The following is a 23,872-nucleotide window of genomic DNA, read 5'->3' on the forward strand; positions in this document are numbered from 1 at the left end:
AAATGACTGATATGTTTGGAATTCATTGCAATCTCCTTTCAATCGGGGGGGAATTAATTGTTAAGGAGATGAGGCAGGGCTGAGAGTGTTCTAGCATGTCTGGCAGAGCAGGTTTGAAGGGCTGAATGGCCTGTTCATATAGCATAAAGATGCAATTCATCACCAGCACCAGAGCAACAGAAAGGAATATTTAGAAGAAATATCCAGCCAATGTACTCCCAACCCATAAGGCTACAATAAACAATGTGCCATTCAGTATTCCATCGTCCCAAAGCCCAAACTTCAATGAAAAGGCCTCATTGCTGATCGCTCTGGTTTGAACAAATATCCCCCCTCCCTCCCTCCCTACAAATTCCGCAATTAATCAAACACTGTGACCAGATTCCAACAGCTACTCCAGTCCAACACACCCCATTTTAGCTCAAAATCCCAGATATTCACAGCTCCAGGGTCCCAGGTTCGATTCCAGATCCGGTCACTGTCTGTGCGGAGTCTGCAGGTTCTCCCTCGTGTCTGCCTGGGTTACCTCCGGGTGCTCTGGTTTCCTCCCACAAGTCCCAAACGACGTGCTGTTAGAGGGAGATTTCAGAATGTCCAATTCACTTGTGTAGCCGAACAGGTACCGGAGTGTGGCTACTAGGGGCTTTTCACAGTAACTTCATTGCAGTGTTAATGTAAGCCTACTTGTGACAATAAAGATTATTAAAATAACGCGCCTCTGTTTCACAGCTTGGTACCGACAGCCAAGTTGCCAGTTAGTGGGAAATGTGCCATCCCCGCCCTGGCAAGGGGTTAACAACCCACACGCACCCTGTGCCAACTTTCTTCCGGGCAATGAGCGCGGCAGAGGATTTATTTGACGGGGGTTAGCTGGTGATCCGTGCACTCCCTGCCAATTAACAGGGTGAGCTTGCAGGGCACCGACAATAAAGGAGGTTAAACAAAATTAAAGCTAGTCACCTTGACTAATATACCATTTACGTGGAAGAGGAGGAGGGGGTGATGAGTGGGTGCAGCCAACAGACATCTCCCTGACACACTGTACAGCTGACAGCGAGAGGCTTTTTATTTGATCGACTGCCTTATTTAAACGAGTGCATCTTCTATGTCACGACCAGAATTACAACATGGTGCATTTTCTTGGGGTGGCAAATTTAACCCTTGCCCCCTTGGCCAGTGCGTCTTCAGGAAAGCTCTGATCGTTATTCTGATTATTCAATTATCAGTTTCCGCCAGGAAACATCATTTTCTTAGTTAGAGCGGCAAAATTGGGCTGTAAATCAGGCTAATATTTCTCGTTAAAGCTGGCTGGTTTGGTCAGTCAATAAGAGCCCTGGATTAGGTGAAGATTCATGAGCTGATCTGCCAGCCACCCTCTCCAGCCGCCGATTGCACACTGGCACCGAATTGTGTTGCAAGGAAAATAAATCCTCAATGTGCCTCCGAATAAATGCGGGTTAAACAAAGAGTGGAGATGTTCTGGAGGAGGAGGGAAGACTTCTCAACAGTTGTCCTGACTTGCATCTTATAGGCTCCCCGCTCCCAGCATCATGCGAGATCATAAAGCAACTTTATATTCAGTGGTGCATAAATTAATTACACGCATTTAATAACCAAAATATCATTATATCCCCCCCCCCCCCTCTCTAATATCATAAAGGCTTTTCACTAGAGGGACACTTAATAGTGAAGGGGGGGCCGGAACAGGCTATTATCCGTGTGTAATGCTATTAGGGAACCAATTATGCACCATTATTCTTGCTGGGGTGTTTTGCAGTTTTCTGGGATTTAGTCCAATCCAGCGATGCTGGGAGCTACCGGCTTCAGCATACCCTCTCCCAGGTCGGATAGGAAGGGAAGTGGAATAACCCCCAGGGCTGTGAGCGAATTCAATGTTCGGTGCTCCCTGGCCGCTCACCACAGCCAGAGGGATGTGCAACTGGACACATTGGGGGGTGTGAGATAGGAAAGCAGGTTGGGAGCGGGGAGCAAAAGTATTTTTTTAAATGTTGGCTTGAAAAGGGGAGGGGCAGGGGCAGGGGACGGGGAGTGGCAGGGAAAGGGGAGGGGGGAGTGGCAGGGAAAGGGGAGGGGGGAAGGGGCAGGGGAGCGACAGGGAAAGGGAGAGGGGCAGGGAAAGGAGGAGGAGGGAGGGAAAGGGGGAGATGGGAGAGAGAGAGATGGGAGGGGGGGGGAGATGGGAGAGATGGAGATGGGAGAGATGGAGATGGGAGGGAGGGAGGGAGGGGGAGAGATGGGAGGGAGGGGGAGATGGAGATGGGAGGGGGGAGATGGAAGGGGGGAAGATGGGATTGGATTTGTTTATTGTCACGTGTACCGAGGTACAGTGAAAAGTATTTTTCTGCGAGCAGCTCAAACAGATCATTAAGTACATGAGAAGAAAAGGGAATAAAAGAAAATACATAATAGGGCAACACAACATATACAATGTAACTACATAAGCACTGGCATCGGATGAAGCATACAGGGTGTAGTGTTAATGAAATCAGTCCATAAGAGGGTCATTTAGGAGTCTGGTAACAGCGGGGAAAAAGCTGTTTTTGAGTCTGTTCGTGCGTGTTCTCAGACTTCTGTATCTCCTGCCCGATGGAAGAAGTTGGAAAAGTAAGCCGGGTGGGAGGGATCTTTGATTATACTGCCCGCTTTCCCCAGGCAGCGGGAGGTGTAGATGGAGTCAATGGATGGGAGGCAGGTTTGTGTGATGGACTGGGCGCTGTTCACGACTCTCTGAAGTTTCTTGCGGTCCTGGGCCAAGCAGTTGCCATACCAGGCTGTGTTGCAGCCTGATAGGATGCTTTCTATGGTGCATCTGTAAAGGTTGGTAAGAGTCAATGTGGACATGCCAAATTTCCTTAGTTTCCTGAGGAAGTATAGGCGCTGTTGTGCTTTCTTGGTGGTAGCGTTGACGTGGGTGGACCAGGACAGATTTTTGGAGATGTGCACCCCTAGGAATTTGAAACTGCTAACCACCTCCACCTCGGCCCCGTTGATGCTGACAGGGGTGTGTACAGTACTTTGCTTCCTGAAGTTAATTACCAGCTCTTTAGTTTTGCTGGCATTGAGGGAGAGATTGTTGTCGCTACACGACTCCACTAGGTTCTCTATCTCCCTCCTGTATTCGGACTCTTCGTTATTCGAGATCCAGCCCATTATGGTCGTATCGTCAGCAAACTTGTAGATGGAGTTGGAACCAAGTTTTGCCACGCAGTCGTGTGTGTACAGGGAGTAGAGTCGGGGGCTAAATACGCAGCCTTGCGGGGCGCCGGTGTTGAGGACTATTGTGGAGGAGGTGTTGTTGTTCATTCTTACTGATTGTAAGAATCAGTAGGGGGGGGGGGAGGGGAGAGAGATGGGAGGGGAGAGAGATGGGAGGGGGGAGAGATGGGAGGGGGGAGAGATGGGAGGGGGGAGAGATGGGAGGGAGGAGATGGGAGGGAGGGGGACAGATGGGAGCGGGACAGATGGGAGGGGGGAGATGAGATGGGAGGGGAGAGATGGGAGGGGGAGATGGGAGGGATGGGAGGGGGAGAGATGGGAGGGGGAGATGGGAGGGGGAGATGGGAGAGATGGGGAGAGATATGGGAGAGGGAGAGATATGGGAGGGGGAGAGATGGGAGGAGGAGAGATGGAAGGGGGTGATGGGGGGGAGGGGGAGATGGGAGGGGGTGAGAGATGGAGGGGGAGGGAAAGGGAGATGGAGGGGAGGGAGGATGAGGAAGAAAGGGGAGGGGTGGGAGGGAGAGGAGCGAGTGGGAGGGGTGGAAGGGAAGGGAGCGAGTGGGAGGGGTGGAAGGGAGGGGAGCGAGTGGGAGGGAGAGAAGCGAGTGGAAGGAACGGGAGAGAGAGGGGAACAAAGGTGGGAGGTAATGAACAAATGGAGGAGGGGGATGGAGGGAATGAGGGAGGGGGAATGGGAAGGGAATGAAGGAGGGAGGGAAGAAAGGAAGGAGGGAATGAGGGAAAGATGGAGTGAGGAAGGAAAGAAAGGAGGGAAAGAGGGAATGAATGAGGGAGGAAAAAAGGGAGTGAATGAAGGAGGAAATGAGGGAGGGAATGAGGGAGGAAATGATTGGGGGAGGGAAGAGGGAACAAAGGAGGGAGTGTGGGAAGGAGGGAAGTAAAGAGGGAAGGAAGACGGAGGGAGGGAGTGAAGGGGAGGGAGGGAGTGAAGGGGAGGGAGGGGAATAAGGAAGGGAGAAAGGGAGGGAGAAAGGGAGGGAGAAAGGGAGGGAGAAAGAAGGAGGGAGGGAGAGAGAGCAGGGAGAGAGGGATGGATGAAAGGAGGTAGGGAGAAGGAGGTGGAGGGAGGGATGTAGAGGGAGGGAAGTAAGGAGAGGAAGGAATGGAGCTCGGGAGACAGAGGGAGAGAGGGAGGGGAGGGGCGAGGGAAAGGAGGGATGGAGTTAGGGAAAGGGGAGGTGTAGGGAGGCAGAGGGAAGGAAGCGAGTGGGATGGGATGGATCCACAGAGAAAGAGAAGGGAGGGAGGTAGGGAGAAGAAATGGAGGGTCGTAGGGAAAGCGAAGGGAGGTAGAGAGAGGATTGAATTTGAGTTTGTTTTATTGTCATGTGTACCGAGGTACAGAGAAAAGTATTGTTCTGTGTACAGTCCAGACAGATCATTCCATACATGAATAAAAACATAGGACATACGATAAATACACAATGTAACTGCATAGACACAGGCATCGTCGGGTGGAGCATGTGGAGTGTAGTACTACTCAGTAGAGAAGATGTGTCCATAAGAGAGTCATTCATGAGTCTGGTAACAGTGGGGAAGAAACTGTTCTTGAATCTGTTAGTGCGTGTTCTCTGACTTCTGTATCTCCTGCCCGATAGAAGAAGTTAGAAGAGAGAATAGCCCGGGTGGGAGGGTTCTTTGATTATGCTGCCCACTTTCCCAAGGCAGCGGGAGGTGTAGATGGAGTCAATGGACGGGAGGCAGGTTTGTGTGATGGACTGGGCTGTGGTCACGACCTTCTGTAGTTTCTTACAGCCTTGGACCAACCAGTTGCCATACCAGGCTGTGATGCAGCCAGATAGGATGCTTTCTATGGTGTATCTGTAAACATTGGTAAGAGTTAATGTGGCTATGCCGAATTTCCTTCGTTTCCTGAGCAAGTATAGGTGCTGCTGGGCTTTCTTGGTTGTCGCATTGGCATGGCTGGACCAGGACAGATTGTTGGTGATGTTTGTATCTAGGAATTTAAAGCTGTCAACCATCTCCATCTCGGCATCATTGATGCAGACAGGGGCGTGTATGATACTTTGCTTCCTGAAGTCAATGACCAGCTCTGTAGTTTTGCTGACGCTGAGGGAGAGATTTTCATCATTACACCTCTCCGCGAGGTTCTCTCCTGTTGTTCGAGATCCAACTCACTATGATTGTGTCATCAGCAAACTTGTGGATGGAATTCGAGCCAAATTTTGCCACGCAGTCGTGTGTGTACAGGAAGTACAGTAGGCAGTTTAGTACGCAGCCTTGTGGGGCCTTGAGGACTATTGTGGAGGTGGTGTTGTTTATCCTTACTGATTGTGGTCTATGGGTCAGGAAGTCAAGGATCCAGTTGCAGAGGGAGGAGCCAAGTCCAAGGCTTTGGAGCTTTGATAGGAGTTTGGCTGGGATTATGATGTTGAAGGCGGAGCTGTAGTCAATGAATAGGAGTCTGACGTGGGAGTTCCTGTTGTCAAGATGCTCTAGGGATGAGTGTAGGGGCAGGGAGATGGAGTCTGCTGTGCACGACCAGTGGTCCCGTCGCTTTCCGAGGGTTCACGTTCGATAAGGCCGATCTGACTTCGGAAGCTGTGACACTGGGTATGGATCTATCCGAGAATGCTGGTTTCCTGCTCAAAACAAGCTAAAAATTCATTGAGTTCATTGGGGAGTGGTGCACTGCTGCCGGAGATTCTAAGGGCTGGTTTAGCTCAGTGGGCTAGACAGCTGGTTTGTAATGCAGAACAAGGCCAGCAGCGTGGGTTCAATTCCTGTACCAGCTTACCTGAACAGGCGGCGGAATGTGGCGACTAGGGGCTTTTCACAGTAACTTCGTACTTGTGACAATAAAAGACTATTATTACTCAGTTTTGTGTTGTAGCCCATTATGTTGTTTTAGCCTTGCCACAACCACCGAGAGTCCATGACGTTAGTCTGTGACTCTAACTTAGTCTGGTACTGTTTCTTGGCATCCCTCATGGTATGGCATTGTACCTGAATATTTTGTCTTGGTCAGGGTCGCCTATCTTAATGCCTCAGACCTGGGAGGGAATCTCCCGATTAAAACATGGTTTCCAGTTGGGGAACGTACTACCTTCTTTGGCAAGCAATCATCTACACACTTGCTGATGAAATCTGTGATGGTGGTGGCTGCTGAGTTCTTGAATATAGACCAGACCAGTCAACTGACTCCAAACAGTCATAGTCTGTTGCCTCAGACTAGCATTGCACGATCTTCTTAAATCGGATTCTCCCGCTTAATTTCTGCTTGTATGATGGGAGAAGGAGCATTGTCTTATGGTCCAATTTTCCAATGTACGGTCGTGGGATGGATTGGTAGGCATACTTGATGTTTGTGTAGCAGTGGTCAAGAATGTTGGCACCCCTGGTGGGACAAGAGATGTGTTGGTGGAATTTTGACAGTACACTCTTGAGGTTGGCCTGGTTGAGCAGTAGTTCGCCAGGGTCACCAAGTCTGAGCACCGGGAGGAGTTGATGAGGAGGTAAACCCCTCCACCTTTTGCCTTGCCCGATGATGCCATGAGATCCATCCGGTGTATTCAGGAGCCATCAGGTTGTATGGCACAGTCCGGTGAGGCAGTGGTGAGCCGTGTCTCCGTGAAACTGAGCACACAGCAGTCTCTTACATCCCTCTAAGAGGTATGTCTAGCATTAAGTTCATCCAGCTTGCTTTCGATCGCTTGGACGTTTGTCAGGTGTATGCTGGGGAGAGGAGACTTGAAGCCACGTTGTTTTAATCTCCCCTGCAGACCGCCGTGTTTCCCTCGCTCCCTCGGTGGGCGACTGCCGCTGGCTGGTCCCAGGATCTGATGGGAGAAGTCTGATCTTGTGGAAAGTATTTGGTTATGTTTGGCGCGGTCCGGGGTGCTGGGTTCGATTTCAGAGGCACACCTGGCAGCGTCCCGGGGGCTGGTTGCGATTATGGGGTAGACGGTTACGGGGTGGGGGCATGTTCACAATTCAGTCGGGCCCTGGGGCTCCACACGTACGGATACACCTTTTGGCGAGGAGGGGAAAGAGGAGTGGGGGGATGGCCGGAAGGAGAGAGAGGGGAGGGGGAAGGAAGGAAGGAGGGGAGGGGGAAGGAAGGAGGGGAGAGGATGGGGAAGGAGGGGAAGGGAGGGAAGGAAGGGAGAAGGAGGGGAGAGGGAAGGGGGGAGGGGAGAGGGAAGGGGGAGGGGAGAGGGAAGGGGGGAGGGGAGAGGGAAGGGGGAGGGGAGAGGGAAGGGGGAGGGGGGAGGGAAGAGGGAAGAAGGAAAGGAGGGATGGAGGGGAGAGAGGATGGAGGGAGGGAGATGGATGGAGCGAGGGAGGGAGATAGAGAAAAAGGGAGGAAGAGAGAGAAGGAGGGGGTGATAAATGTAGGGAGGAAGAGAGAGAGGAGGAGGGAGAGAGTAAGAGAGGAGGTAGGGATATGCTCACTGTCCTGATACTGTACAACTAGGAATGTTTTTTTTTTTGGGGGGGGGGGGTAAGTCTGCTTTTTTGAAAAAAGAATGACGTTCCGGACCACGTGCGCATTTTGGCAGGACCCAGGGGAGCTATTGAAGTTACTCACAGAAGACAACGCTGGAAATAATTAGATTAAGGCCAATTACGCGTGAGATTATAAAAGCAAGTTGCTGAGAGGCTGTGCATGTTAGAGGCAGATAAAGACATCTGGTCAGTTACACGCTGTGAGGGCTGGCCCATTGCTGAGGAGGAAAGAGCTTGGCAATCTCCTCCAAAGCCACATCCATCCTCATTTTGGGCTTCAGTTTCCACACACAGGTACGAGAGAGAGAGAGAGGAGGAGGTGGAGGAGGAGGGGTGGGGAAGCGTTGCAAATCTGGCGTTTCCTCGATCATGGCAACAGTAGCGTCTGGCAGATTCTAAAATCTCGTTGGCGTGTCTCTGTCTCTCTCTCTGGCGAGGTAAATGTTAACGGTGCTTCGCCTGGATAAAGCCGAAGGTATTTTTCCTCTGTTTTTTGGGGGTCTCCTCTTGTGCCGACTTCAGCCGCACAGCTCACTCATCCTCCCAAAACTTGCCCCCACCTCAGCTCTCCTGGTGTTGCAAGATGTTCTATTTCCACTGCCCTCCGCAGTTAGACGGGGAATGCTGCCGTACAAATTCGCGTAAGTACGTTTAGATATAAATCTACTACTTAAAACCTCCACCCACACGTGTTATAGATGCATGCGATTTATAATATATCACACACACACACGTGGATAAACACTGTACATTATGGAAATGAACGCAGGCGAATAAGCAACCTCGGTGACAAAAGACAACATATTAAACGTCCCAGGGAGAACAGTCCACGAAACCGTTTGATTTTCAAACATTTTCTTTTTAAAAGTCCAACCATTTTCCTTACTAATTTTCAATGCATTCTTGTCCTTGGGTGTAGCTATTGCTCCTTATGATGTATGTAAGAATTAGTGCTGGTTCATTTCAAATGTTTGTTTGAAACTGAAGTTTTTTTTATAGAATAAAAGGCGATTTAACTTTGCATAGATAGCTCCTGCATCGTGCATCTGCTTTTCGATCTCGAAGTTGCCCATCCGCGCAGCTAAGTGTTTGAAACTAGGGATTAGATTTATCTTTGCGTCCGAACAATTGTTAAATTGCAAAGCGATCGTTGCAGCTTTTTGTCAGCTTGTGTGTGTGTGTGTGTGTTGGGGGGAGTAGATTGTGATCACCTCCCATGTCAGATTTGGTGTTTGATTTTGCAAGTCATCACCTTTTTGAAAAGCTTTTTTTTTGTGTGTCTTAAATCGTTTATGCATTTTTACAGAATAATTGAGACACTGCGTAATGCAATGACCCAATCTGGGTCCTTCTCCCTCCCCCCCCCCCGCAAACAGCCCATGTCTTTTTGGTGCTCGCACTATAAGCTTGTACAGGAGAGAGTTGGTCCCAACAGCATTTTGCCACCTGCTTCCCTATCCTGCAAACACACAGGGAAAAAAAAAACCTTTTATTTTATTTGTTGCCTGAGGGTTAAAATAGGCTTTTACCACCGCAGATGTTTGGTGTCATGCTTCTAATCAACGCTTTAAACCGTGGACACGCTCCTCCCATCGCCAAAAGGTTCTGCATGAATCTTTTATGCTGTTTTGCAAACAAATTATAAGCGCGGGTTGGGGGTGGAAATAAGACCCCGCCGGAAAAACCATCAGCCTTGGTTAGTCCCTCTGTCGAATTTGGCCTGCCAGACGGAGCTGGTAAAGGTTCAATAGAAGCCAGAGGTCAAATCAAAAAGGGGCAACAAAGATTGGAGAGGATTTTTCTGGCGTGTTGCTATGAAATAACCTGGGAGAGTGTGTGTGTGTGTGTGTGGGGGGGGGGGGGGGGTTAGTAACTGGCAACTACACCTGGAGGGCAACTTGGGAGAGTGGGGGTTTAGTAACCGGCTCCCACACCGAGGGGGTGTAAACACTTGTATTTTGGCTCAATTCCGTCCACGAAAACTAATACATTGGACTAAACATTGAACTGACCAGGCTACACGTCCACTGACCCGAGTTGGCTGCTTGACCCTGTCCCTCCTCTGATATATAATGCGCTTCCTGATGGAGAGAATTTGGAATTAAGCCAATTTTTTCTTTCCCTCTCTTTATTTTTTTGGGCGAAATGTAAAAAGCCTTGATCGAACTTTTTGTTGTTGCACACCCTTCCATTGAAATGTTTCTCTTTGCACCTTCCCAGTCAATTCCGCCAGCTTCGGTGGCCACGGCACCGGCGATTTCGATGACGGCTTCCTCCGTAGAAAACAACGACGGAATAGAACAACTTTCACCCTGCAGCAGGTCAGTCCTGTATCCCCAAAAGCCACCTCCTCGCGAGCTACCTGTTCTAAACACACACAAAATCAACACTTCTTAACAGTTCAGCAAAGCTTGTTTGCAGATTGTCTCTGGACTAAAAAGAAAATAGGCGTTTGCCCAGAGTCGAACATCACTAGCATCAAAAATCAGACAATTTGCAAAGTGTGTGGATTTGTGGAGACATTGTCCTCCCTCAACGCAGCAATATTGGGAATCATCGTTGAGCCATTTTAACGGTTGTTTAAATGTTTTTTTTAAATTATTGTTGTTTAAAAAATACATTCTCGCCCTCCAGTTAGAAGCTCTCGAAGCCGTTTTTGCACAGACTCATTACCCAGACGTATTCACGAGGGAAGAACTCGCTATGAAGATAAATCTGACTGAAGCCAGGGTTCAGGTAAAATCATTTTTTTTTCTTTACTCTTTTTTTGTTTAAAAAAGGAGAGAGAGCTGGACGCTCAGAGTTTGCTCTCCTGCCAGTGTAAAGTGCATATCTGGCTGGAGATAAAATAAAATGAAGGACTATCTGTCATCGGCGTGATGCACTTTAATAACGTCAACATAATGTGGAATATTAGATTAGGTTGATTAATCGGTCATTCATAATTAACTAGTGATAATGTTCTACACTAATTTGTCCCTGTCTCTAAGGTACTAAATTACATCAATGCAAATCCATTTCCTTGCCTTAGAAAAAGCTACAAACTACCTTTTAAAATTTCAGCCCAAACTGATATTCACGTTAAGCTGCAGACGAGCAGGGGACTTTGCATTGTAAAATCGAGTTACCAAATCACTGGCTGCATACATTTCGACACAAAAGGCCTGGCATGTTGATATGTGCAGAAAAATACCCCATTTTTAATAAGAACCAACGCGCAGACACACACACACTTATGATCGCACTCGGTTGCGATCCGCGAGCGAATGTAATTGTAAGCATTCTAATAGTTTGACTCCAGTCCCTCCGGGCCTTGGCGCTATCGTTTAAAACCCAATAAATGTAGCGAGATAATGGAATTCATTGCTCCAAATTGGGGATTGTAAACATATTATTCTTCCTTAAACGGATTAAGCCATCGTGCTTATTAAATCTGGACATGAAGCAACGTTCACATTGGAGGCGTGTTATTATTATTTGGGAATGGAATCCTCTTTCTGATATATTTCTTTTTTAAAGTGTTCACCTCAATGTTGCCCTCCTTTTCCTGCCAAAGAGGGGGGGGGGGGGGGGGGCTGCAAATTAAGATAAAGTAGCAATTAGGTCGCATTCAAGACCGGGCAGATCACGACTTTGTGCTGCAAGTTGCAAGGTTGAGATAGCAAATGGGAGACAATTACCCTGCAAACACTTCCAGCGCGATATTTTCAATAGTTGATTTCATTTCCCGGACTTAAGCCACCGGGAGACGAAAGCTGCAACCCCTCCCCCATCACCCCAAAATCCAACACAAAAAAAAAGACCCTGCTGGTGCGGGATTTGTAAGCCCCTAAAATATGATTAATGCGTTCGAAAGCCTAGCCTTAATCGAAACTGATGTTGTCAAACAATCACTAAATAGGAAATAAATGACTTCATCATGCATGTTACTCAGTGGCAGGCTAACTGTCAGTGGAAAGTCATTAAAATATGATAATGAAAAATTGCTCAATTAAATGTTGTTATAGCCAACGACCTTCATTCAATTATGATGCAAGAAGTTGTCTGCATTTGGTCCGCACTTAACTGACCCAAGTTTACATGATTATAAAGTCATTAATATCTTGGTGGAGCTTGCTGCAATTTTGAATCGCGCGCACACACATACAAGGGGTGGCCCTAATCGCCCCCCACCCTTCTGAGATTTGGTCAAATTTAGGGGGAAACGATTACATTAATGCTTATAAATTTGATATTTGTTGGGGTTTTTTTTTTTTGGGTGGTGTTGGCTATTAAGAGGAACCATGTTAGCTACACCCCCCCCCCCCCCCCCCCCCTCCCCCACCCCCACCACCACACACACACACACCGCTTTGCACGTTATTGGAAGTTTAATAACCAGTCCAATGCGATGGGAGCCGGGGATGGTCTGTGTGCCTGGGAGTGGGATGGACAACACTAAAGTGTGTTAAGGGAATGAATGAAAATGCCAGTTAGAAAGGAGGCAGAGAAAGCGTTCGTACTTTCCCCGTGAGGTAGTGGCAATTTACACACTCTCTCTCTTTCTCCCCATTCTACCTATCACATTGAGAAGTCACTCTCAAAGCAACGAGATAGACAGTGGTAAGACTCACCGCCACTCTTAGCCCTTGAAGTAGCGCAAATATAGTTGAGGTAACTTCAGACCCGGCGCTAAATGACCCATCACATTCGCCACAGGATCCAGCCGTCATGTATAACAGAACTTCCAAGAGCGAGGGGGCGTGAGGGGCAAGAGGGGGATTGACGTTCTCACCTTTTGACTTGGCAGGTTTGGTTTCAAAACCGAAGGGCGAAATGGAGGAAGACGGAAAGGGGGAATTCGGACCAGGAAGCGGGGAAGGAGATTGCAGCCGAGGGGTCGCCTCCCATGAGGAATTTGAACTCCCCCTCTCAATTGGAACCGAACAGAAACAAAAAAGAATCGTTGGAAATGCAGCAGAGGTAAGCGGGGGCGGGGGGGAGGAATCTGAGCTGATCAGAGAGTCTCTCTGTGCCCGTCTCTCTGCCTGTCTCTCTCTCTCTGTGCCCGTCTCTCTGTCTGTCTCTCTCTCTCTGTCTTCTCTCTGTGCCCGTTTCTCTCTCTCTCTCTGTCTCTCTCTCTCTGTCTCTCTCTGAATCTCTGTCCCTATGTGTGTGTGTGTCTGTCTCTCTCTGCCTGTGTCTGTCTCTCTCTACCTCTGTGTCTGTCTCTGTGTCTGTCTGTCTGTTTTTCTCTGTGTTTGTCTCGGTGTCTGTCTGTGTTTCTGTGACTCTCTGTCTCCCTGTATCTGTCTCTGTGAAGGTAAACGTTTATTTCAACATCGTCCCGTTAACTCTTATCTTTGTCCTTTAGCCTCGGCCGGACGGTGGGACCCACAGCTCCCTTCTTCCCCTCTTGTCTGCCCACTACCCTTCTCAACACTGCCACTTATGCCCAAGCTCTGACGCAAGTTGCGACACTAAAAGGTGAGTCCTGCTTTCCTTTCAAAAAATGCCCCCCTCCCCTCCCCGCAGCCAAACCTGGTCAATTACCAGGCTGAAATTACTAGGCTGAAATTGACATACCCGGTTTGGGGAGGGGGGAGAGACCGAGGGATGACGTTAATCGGATGAAACAAACTTTAGGAAATTGAACCAAATTTTCTCTCTTTCTAAAAAAAAAGCGTGTGTCGGAGTCCTTCCTTCAATACTGACAGACAGGGTCCAATGTGGTCCTGCAGGACCCTGCATACTCCAACCCCCAGTCAATGGTGCTGATACTCAGCATCCTAGCATGTGGAAAGATGCTGACACTTGCCTCATGCAAGTTTGACCTGCCCGTTCTCAACCCTTGACCTGCTAACCCGCCAGAGCAACACATTTCTTGTTCGAAATGAACGGCTTGTCATTCAGTCTGGCAGCCAACAAGGGGAGGTTTTGATATTATCTTTATGACATTAAATATTGATACACCGGCCCTTGGTGATGTGATATAAATGCGATGCGGTGCGCGCGCGTTTCCCCCTCCTTCAGTAGAACATTAATTGCATCCTTAAAGCAGGAATGGAATCTAAGGGAAATTCGTGAAAGTGCACAGAAACGGCACTTATCATTAATGGAGTGGACCAGAGTGAGGGAAGTGTTGTTAAACCAATTAAAAACAGAAAGGCTTCATAATTCTCGTCACTGCATAAAACGAGAATACAATGGGGGTTCGGTTCTCCCTCTGCCGCATCTGTTGTTTATTTCCACCATCGGAGTGCTGAAATGTCAAAGCATTTGGACAAAAATAATACTCGGATCCCAATCGTTAGTGTTTTCGAGGAAACACAATCTGTGCACCAAGTGTGGAAGGTGACATTCTGCCTCAGTGTCATTTTCAAGGGATTAAACATGCATCACCAACTATCTGTAATCTCACAATGTCTTGTCGAACATGAAGTGCTTGTCGAGTTAATATATTAAACCAGCCCTGTGCGTCTTCAAACAAAGTTTGGGGGACTAATGGTTACAGTCAGATAAAAACTACCAGTGGCCTGCCCAACAAATAATGATAACTAGTCTGATTGGAGACAGCCCACCCCAATTTGGGAATATCCATTTAAATTTGTATAAATGATGTCTCCTTATTAACCCCGGACTCTGATAATAAAGTAGAGCGGAATAGAATTGGTAATCACTTTTTTGTAAGGTTTAGTTTATACATACATCATTTAGACATTGAAATACAGGCATTACAATCTACTGGAAAAGAACAATTTAAAATGCCAAATCAAACTGATTAACTGTTCCTGAATCAGAATGTTTATAAGGGTGAAGTTGAAATAGATAAATTCGTGTTGAACTTGCTGCCTTGTCATCCAGCGCTAGTTAGCTGATGCAAGGGTGAATTAAACCACTATATATTTTTTTCTCTCTCTTGGATTAAGTTTGATGTTGGCTTCACATTAATTGCAAGTGACGTGTTTATTGTGTGGAGATGGACTGCAGACTCCCAGGTCCCAAACTACACGAAAGTACTAACAGATCTGTAACCAGTCACAGGTGCTGCCACTGGAGAACTGATACACATATAACATGTGTTTCTCATAACAATGGCATTGTTCTCTCCAGGTCCCCCATGCTAGCTAAGGAATGACTTTGTTACAGCTACATTGTCCTCAAATAAATGTGCAGAATTAAGTAACCTCTCTTTGGCCCAGGCTCAAACAAGGACAATGGAAGTGAGTGGAATGCAACGTGCCATTTCCAGCCAGGCCATTCTGTTTGGGTGGTGGAGTCTTTAGAAGTTTTAAACAAAGTAAGGTTCTGTGGTCCAGACCGATTTAATGGGTGTCGTGCTGACAAAATAAGCAAGATGCCCCAAAAAGTTAAATACATAACGTTATGTGTGTCTAAATAATTATTAAAAGCTGGAGTCTATACCCAGAAGCTAGACATGATAAAGCACATGGTTAATTTAAGTGTCAATGTCATACATTGTTGTTGGGTGTTTTTTTTTGGGGGGGGGGGGGGGGGGGGGGTGTACCATTTTGACCAAATTGTGACGTTCCACTCCAACACTTGATAATTAGAGAACTCCACGTACTCAAATCGTAGACTGGCTCTGGTACCGCATTAGTGTTCAGAAGGCCCAAATCTGTTGTTCTGATTAGCACTGCTGCCTCACAGCTCCAGGGAAACAAGATCAATTATGGCCTCAGGTGACTGTGTGGAGGTGGCCCTTTCTCCCAGTGTCTGCGTGGGTTTCCTCCGGGTGCTCCGGTTTCCTCCCACAGTCCAAAGATGTACCGGTAAGGTGGATTGGCCATTCTAAATTACCCTTTGGTATCCAAAGGTTAGATGGGGTTACTGGGTTACGGGGATGGGGTGGAGGTGTGGGCTTAAGTAGGGTGCTCTTTCAAGGGCTGGTGTAGACTCGATGGGCTGAATGGCCTCCTTCAGCCCTGTAAATTCTGTGAATGAATAATGAGAAGCAAGTCTTACTTTTAATCATTGAGAAACCAAAGTAAAAGGGCAAGTTCTTCTGTGAACCAGGAGTGAAAGGAAGAGAAGACTGGGGAATAAAGTAGCATAGCAATGTAGTGGTGGAACAGTGGTGCAGTGGTTAGCACTGTTGTCTCACGGTGCTGAAGATCCGGGTTTGATCCCGGCCCTGGGTCACTGTTCGTGTCGAGTTTGCACATTCTCCCCATGTCTGCATGGGTCTCACCCCCACAAACCCAAAGAGGTGCAGGGTAGGTAGATTGGCCACCCTAAATTGCCCCTTAAGATCATAGATTTTACAGTGCAGAAGGAGGCCATTCGGCCCATCGAGTCTGCGCCGGCTCTTGGAAAGAGCACCCTACCCAAGGTCCACACCTCCACCCTATCCCCATAACCCAGTAACCCCACCCAACACTAAGGGCAATTTTGGACACTATGGGCAATTTAGTATGGCCAATCCACCTAACGCGCACATCTTTGGACCGTGGGAGGAAACCGGAGCACCCGGAGGAAACCCACGCACACACGGGGAGGATGTGCAGACTCCGCACAGACAGTGACCCAAGCCGGAATCGAACCTTGGACCCTGGAGCTGTGAAGCAATTGTGCTATCCACAATGCTACCGTGCTGCCAATTAAATTGGAAAAAAATGAATTGGGTACTCTGCTATTTTTTCTTTAAAAAAATAATAAATTTAATGTAGGTGGTACCAAATTTATGATGCAATGTTCATAGAATTTACAGTGCAGAATGAGGCCATTCAGCCCATCGAGTCTGCACCGACTCTTGGAAAGAGCACCCTACCCAATCTCACACCTCCACCATATCCCCGTAACCCAATAACCCCACCTAACCTTTTTGGACACTAAGGGCAATTTAGCAAGTCCAATCCACCTAACCTGCACATCTTTGGACTGTGGGAGGAAACCAGAGCACCCGGAGGAAACCCATGCACACACGGGGAGAATGTGCAGACTCCGCACAGTGACCCAAACCAGGAATCGAACCTGGGACCCTGGAGCTGTGAAGCAATTGTGCTAACTGCTCTGCTGCCCTGATGTTGGATAACCTATAGAATGAAGCTAAACATTTAATTTAAACTAATCACTTTTCGTAACAGCACTATGACCCCCAGATTATATATTTCAACTTTGGAAGCTTTTCTTTTAATTTGAGTCCCGAAACATTTTCACTCTTGTCATCGTGGACTTTTTAATGGAAAGTTGAATATAGATTTAAATCGAAATTCCAGGATTCTTTCAAACCTGGCCACAAGCAACAGAGTTTTTCCACCAAAGGTTTTGAACGTCAGCCTTGAATGGCAAACTGGGGAAGACTTGGCAAATTGAAGCCCTTCCCTTCTTTATTGGGCTGAGGTTATGTAGACCCACCATGAGCTTAGCTGTACCTTGCCCACACACTGTGCAGTTGGGAAAGAATTCAATTGTAAGAAGTCGGTGCTAATCCTCCATAATTCTCGATAAATATCCTATTGACTAAGAATATTCGTGAATACACATTTTTACTTGCCTCTGACTCCCATTCAATTGGTGACACCGTTATTCGTCTTCCCTTCAATCTTTGCCAAGCAACATGATCTAAGTGTAACATGAAACCAGATGATCCAGAGGGAGGACTTAAATTAATTAGAGAGCAAACATGTTTATTTTGAAATGAATCATGTAATGACTTCTGATGAAATATACTGATAGCCCATGAACACGGGAAAATTGGCTTCCTCTTAGAATGAAAATTGAGATGCTGAAAACAACAACACAATCTTGGTTTATTGGCTAGTGCTGAATCATACATTTACGGTTTGAGTTTCCTGGTAATTACGGTACATGTTTCTTTACACTGGATATGACTGGTGTATCCAAACTGTGGCTAATGGGTCACATATCCCAATGAAGCCCAGGCAATCTGTTTCTACTCGTGTTTACATGTCCTACGTGCTGATTTTTGTTCTGTTTTAATTTCATGGTTTGGAAAGAGCTATTTGCAGATTGTTTTTAGTGGTCACATCAGAACGCCACAGTGTGGGATGAATGGGTGTTTGGTTTAAACTTTATACTGACCCTCAAATCTCTATGATATGGATCCAAGAGGCGCACAGTAGAAAAAAACTGGGACCCTGTGCCATTTAAAATACATTAATTAGAACTCTGCATAATGGTGAAGAAAATATCATTAGTACACACTAACTAGTGATGCCTGAATTAATTTTGCCCTGTTCAATATTTTCCTTGATTGTACAAAAAAGAATGGTTCTGTTCTCTATAATACAGCGATACCTGTAAGTTGAAGTGAAGGAAATGTGCACTGGTTTGAGGTATCAACAGCTTCACCCAATAGATGCTCAGAATTGGGAAATAATTTTGATTCCGGTAGCGGGCTAAAAATCTAAGATGTGAAACAGTCACCTTTTTATTTTGGAACAACTGCTGGCATTGTATAAGTGCAATAATCATTGTAAAGCCACCCTCGGTGAGTCTAATGCGGACATTAAACTTCAATAACATGGAGCTTTTAATTTAACCTGCTATCATTTGTTGTCAGCCTTTTAATATGGTGCACGTTGGAATTTTACCCCAATGTCTCCACCATCATAAAGACCATGTAATCCCACCACCGTAACATCGCCCGACTCTGCTCCAGGTGAATTTAAGACAGGAAGATTCCCTAGTTTTCTCCTTTCGTAAAAAAAGAAACCATTGCCTATGTCCCAACTCACCCCAGACCTCTTCCCCTCCCCCCCCCTCCACACCCTATCCTTGCTGAACTAAATTGGCTAAACGACACCATGGTTTAAACATTCTCATCACTCCCCGATCGCCTCCGACCTCCACAATCCATCCCCAAATCCACATCAAAGATCTCTGCCCTCTGCCAATTCAACAATTCCTGTTTTCTATTTTGTTGGCCGCGCTGGCGGCTGGTACGGCCCCAAGCTCAGAAATTCTCTCCCTAATTTGTTTAATTTCTCTGACTCTCTGCTCCTCCAACAAAAACAAAACAACCTCTTTAATCAAACTTCGGTAATCTGGCCCAACCTCCTTCTTCGCCTCCATAGAGTCGGAGAGATTTGCAGCACAGAAGCGGCCCTTCGGCCCATCGTGTCTGAACCTATCTACCCTAATCCCATTTGCCGTGGAAAAATTTTCATTTTGTAAAGAACATTGAGATTGTTTAATCACATTAAAGGTGTTACATAAAAGCAAGCAGTTATTGTTGTTGGAAGTGTCCGTTTTCTAAAGTTCTGTGACATGCACTTGTCCAGAGTTTGTTTTTCACTGGACCGATAGGTGTGCAGAGAAGCAAAATATTGCCCAACGTTTTATTTGTTTAAAGAAACCAACACCTTTTAATCTCACTTGTAATGACCTGACACACGATCCAATAATATTCTGATTTGTGACATTTTGTTGCGATTTCCAAACAAATGCAGCATTGTTTGCTAAATGCCTTATGGCAATGGCACCCCATTTAAAATATCAGGAATGTGTCTAATTTGCATAGCAACATTGGGATATGGAATGGCCACAGTCGTTGCCCTGTAACACCACTGTTTTCAAAAACTAGGAAACCGGTGACGAGTAACTCACCTACTCACCTCCTGACCCCGACAAAGCATGAGCATCATCTACAAGGCACAAATCAGGAGTGTAATGGAATACTTTCCACTTGCTCGGATGAGTGCAGCTCCAACAACACTCTCTAGAACCTCGACACCATCCAGCATAAAGCAGCCCGCTTGATTATTACCCCTTCCACAACCAATCTCTCCAACACCAACACACAATAACAAACTTGGAACTCCTTCTAAAAGCGCTGTGGATGTACCTATGCCACATGGGCTGACTGGTGTGCAAAACAGTTCTGGAACTCTCTCTAACAGCACTGTGGGTGTATTTACACTACATGGACTAACTGATGTCCAATAACAAACCTGGAAATATCTCTCTAATGCAAGATGCATTACGGGAACTCACTAAGGTTCCTTAGGCAGCACCGCCCAAATCCATGGCTGCTACCATCCAGAAGGACAAGCGAGCAGATGCATGAGAACCCCACCACCTGTAGGATTCCCTCCAAGCCACTCACCACCCTGACTTGGAAGTATATCGCCGTTCCTTCACTGTCGTTGTGTCACTATCTTGAAATTCCCTCCCTAACTGCACTGTGGGGTGTACGTACACCTCAGAGTGCAGCCATTCAAGACTCACCATCACCTTCGGAAAGGCAATAAATGCTGGTCGAGCCAACGATGCCCACATGAAAAAAAAGTGGATTGAAACAAACCGAGTACGCATTCGGAGTTACCTGAACAATCGTCCAGTTCCAAAATGTTCCAGTCGGTCAGGATGTGGTGGCATTGGAGGAGGTTCACCAGATTGATTCCGGGGATGAAAGGGTTGACCTATGAGGAGAGATTAGACAGTTTGGGCTTATACTTGCTGGAGTTTAAAAGGATGAGAGAGGATCTGATCGAAGTATATAAAATGCTAAAAAGGATTGATAAAGTAAATGTAGATCAAATGTTCTCCCTCGTGGGGCAATTTAGAACACAAGGTGACAGGTATAGGTTGAGAGGCAGCAGATTTATAACTGCGATGAGGAGGAACTACTTCTCGCAGAGGGTGGTGAATTTGTGGAACTCGCTGCCCCATAGTGTGATAGAATCAGAGTCATGAAATGGGCTCGAAGGGCTAAATTGCTTACTTCTGCTCCTAGTTCCTCTGTTCCATCACATATAGTGTATGGTGTAAACCGTTTAAACTTTGTAGAGTGAAACAATTCATGTCTGTAATTAAGATGCCTGTCTTTCTTTTAAAGGAAATTCCCTATGTTCTTGTTGTGTGCCAGACCCAATGGGTCTCTCCTTCCTGCCACCATATGGCTGCCAGAGCAATCGAACTGCCAGCGTGGCAGCACTGCGCATGAAAGCACGCGAGCACTCCGAGGCAGTCCTCCAATCGGCCAACCTGCTTCCGACTGCCAACAGCAGCCCGGCTGTTGGGCCGAAACCCTCCTTGGACAGCGAACAGGAGAAGGCCAGCCATCCCAAAGAAAAGATTGAGGCTGAGCGGGGCGTATGAGAAGTAGAGAGACAACACTTGGGATCATTTTAAGACATTGTTGCGAATGTTCCCACAGTTCTAGAGATGTTGGATGGACCATATGATCAAAACATGACTCCAGCTGTTAAAAAAAACTTATACTCCTACCTGGGTCAAAGCCAAAAATATGTATATAGATGAATTCTGGATTTTTGCAATGCAGCAGTTGACTTTTGTTTTAACCTTTTAACCATGTTTTGTTCCCCCATTCTTGGCTACATGGGAAGATAGTCATTTGCTAAAACGGCCTTGCATTAAGTGTGGTGCAGCAAGTAATTAAGGAGGGAATATGTAAGGCCAACAAACCACTTCCTCTGTCCACATTACCCAACCCCCGTTTATAGCATTGGCCAAATGCTTACAAATAAACCAGAACAAACATCAGTTGTTGAAGTTGGCTGGTCTGAAAGAGGTGACCTTGAGGCGGGCAATAAGGCTGCAAGCTTACAGATCATTATGATACAGTAGATTTTTATTAAGTGGACAAACTGTTAAGAGGAATTCATTTGAAATATTAATAGCATAATCTCTGGTATACTTTCCACCTCAACAAAAGGATTTATGAATTTAATTTTATGCTGTTAATTTTAACTTGACACTCTGGTGAAATATGAAAATACTGTTCCCGACACAAGCAGGGAGCCACACAACAGTACTGTGCCAATTGCGGTGAGCAAATACTATTAAAATATGGGGTTTTGTTTTGGAGGGGTGGGGGTGGAGAGCAAGTATTGTATTTATTTAAAGGGGAAAGAATGGACTTGTGTCAAAACGAATAGAATCTTCAATCGTTGCTCTCTCAATAGAACTATCCACGAATCGGATATTGTACTGAGAGAGGTTCAGTGTGCACACCACAGGTCATTTCTGCAATATCTGCCGCGTTATTTCAATGCTGCTCCCTTAAAACAGCGCCTGTGTCGGTCGACTGACCATTCCGCCGTTCAATGCACCCCGGCCTGCACTCATTGGCAAATTAGCTTGTTTTCTCTCTTCTCCCTCTCTCCCAGGCATATTTTATTGGCCCAAAGTTGAACTTTACACGGTCTCGGCTCCCGTAGCCTAACTTTTTCCAAGTGTAATTGTTTGATTAAATTTTGTATTTCCAACAGAAAGGTACATAAATAAATGAACTGTTGAGCAAATTAAGAATACTTAACAGCGCTGGATCCGAAAAGTAGTTACACTGATTAAATTTTGTGTCCTTGAGGATTTTCAGGAAATTACTTTTGATCGTCAATAACAGAATTAAGTAAACTACACGCACATTAGCATGAATAATTGATAAGAAATTATGTATTACCACGAAGTACTGATTTAATAATTCATGATACGACACGAGTGGCTGTTGCAGTACGAGGGATAACATGGAGTTCTCGCTTGGCGCCCGAGGCAGAGTGCAAATTACCAGGGTTGGAAAGGTGGAAGGTTGTGTATTTATGGTGCATGGTTTAACCTCTTTGATTTCAAAAAAATAAGAAATTAATAAAGATTTTAAAAAAAAGTAATTGGGATGGCTCAATTTATTTAACAGGACAATAAGCATAAGGTGAAAGAGTAAATCACGCCTCAAATCTGCTCACATAATCAACGCTTTGGAAATGTGAAACAGGCTAATGTGTTTTATTAAGGGCAATTTTACCCTTGCACATTTCGCCTGTGAAAGGTGCGGTGGGGCAAAGTTATTTGCCTCGGCTTCTGATCAATTGCCTAATCAATTTTGAACATCCCGGCCAAAGATCGTTAAAATATTGTACTTTTTTTTGTTCAATGTAGTGTCCTGATACAGTAAATCCTATCTTGCGCATTCAGCAGCATTGGAGAAAGCACGGACATCATGCCACTCTAGTTTATTGAATATCATTTCCGACTGGTTTGTCAGTCATATTTCATCTCTTCTAATGCCCAGTACTCTTCATTGCCAATCACTTGATTTAATTATTTAGGCTTTGATTTTTTTGGAGGTATATTTTGACCATTGTTCCGCACAACAGCACAGCCTTAACAAACTGGTTTGTTGAAATTAAAATTGGTTGTTGTTTAAAATATTTTTTTTTGGGGGGGGGGGGGGAGAAGGTGTTAGATCATGTGGCTGTTTAACATATAAAGTGTAAGTTTAAAATCCCCCTGTCTCCCATTAAGGGGCTGATTTAGCACACTGGGCTAAACAGCTGGCTTGTAAAGCAGAACAAGGCAGCAGCGGGGTTAAATTCCTCTACCAGCCTCCCTGAACAGGCGCCGGAATGTGGCGACTAGGGGCCTTTCACAGTGACTTCATTGAAGCCTACTTGTAACAATAAGCTATTATTATTACACCTAGAATCATAGAAAGGTTGTAGCACAGAGGGAGGCCATTCAGCCTTGAGGGAGGCCTCATGCTTGTCCATACCAGCCTGAGGACATGCAGGTGTCCTTTCTAATCCCACCTTCCTGCACCTGCTCCACAGCCATCCCACTTACAGATCCAGGTACTTTTTCCAAATAAGTTAAGGTCTCTGCCTCCACCGCCAACTCAGGCAGTGAACTCCAGACTCCCACTACCCTCTGCGTAAAGAATTCTTCTTCATGTCCCCTCTGCACCTTTTGTCTCTTGTGTGAATCTATGTCCCCTGGGTTCTAGAATTCTCCACCAAGGGAAACAATTTTATCCTGTCCACCCTATCTCTTCCCTTCATAATTTTGTGCACCTCAATTAAGTCACTCCTCAGCCTTCTTTGTTCCAAGGAAAATAACCCCAATCTATCCAACCTCTCCTCGTAGTTACACTTTTCCAGCCCTGGCAACATTCTTGTAAACCTCCTCGGCACTCTCTCCAGAGCAATTATGTCCTTCCAGTAATGTGGTGCCCAGAACTGCACACAATACTCCAGTTGTGGCCTCACTAATTTCAACATTACATCCTTACTTTTATATTCTATACCTCTGCCAATGAAGGAGAGCATTCCATATGTTTCTTGACAATCTTGTCTACTTGCACTGCTGCCTTTTGGGACCTTTGTACTTGTACACCAAGATCTCTCACTTCATCTACCCCTCTTGGTATATTCCCATGGGG

At 46.2% G+C, this 23,872-nt stretch overlaps 1 protein-coding gene across 1 annotated transcript; it reads left to right on the plus strand.

Annotated features, from left to right (window-relative positions):
- Positions 1-7,800: 7,800 nt before the first annotated feature.
- On the plus strand, positions 7,801-22,293 carry drgx (dorsal root ganglia homeobox). The gene is made up of 6 exons (XM_072491719.1): positions 7,801-8,372; positions 9,952-10,052; positions 10,366-10,467; positions 12,521-12,693; positions 13,085-13,197; positions 20,534-22,293. Exons 1-6 carry the CDS (start codon positions 8,315-8,317, stop codon positions 20,794-20,796), a joined length of 810 nt encoding a protein of 269 aa, XP_072347820.1. The 5' UTR covers positions 7,801-8,314; the 3' UTR covers positions 20,797-22,293.
- The last annotated feature ends 1,579 nt before the right edge of the window (positions 22,294-23,872 follow it).

The sequence above is a fragment of the Scyliorhinus torazame genome, chromosome 28, assembly GCF_047496885.1.
Source record: "Scyliorhinus torazame isolate Kashiwa2021f chromosome 28, sScyTor2.1, whole genome shotgun sequence".
Lineage (NCBI taxonomy): Eukaryota > Metazoa > Chordata > Chondrichthyes > Carcharhiniformes > Scyliorhinidae > Scyliorhinus > Scyliorhinus torazame.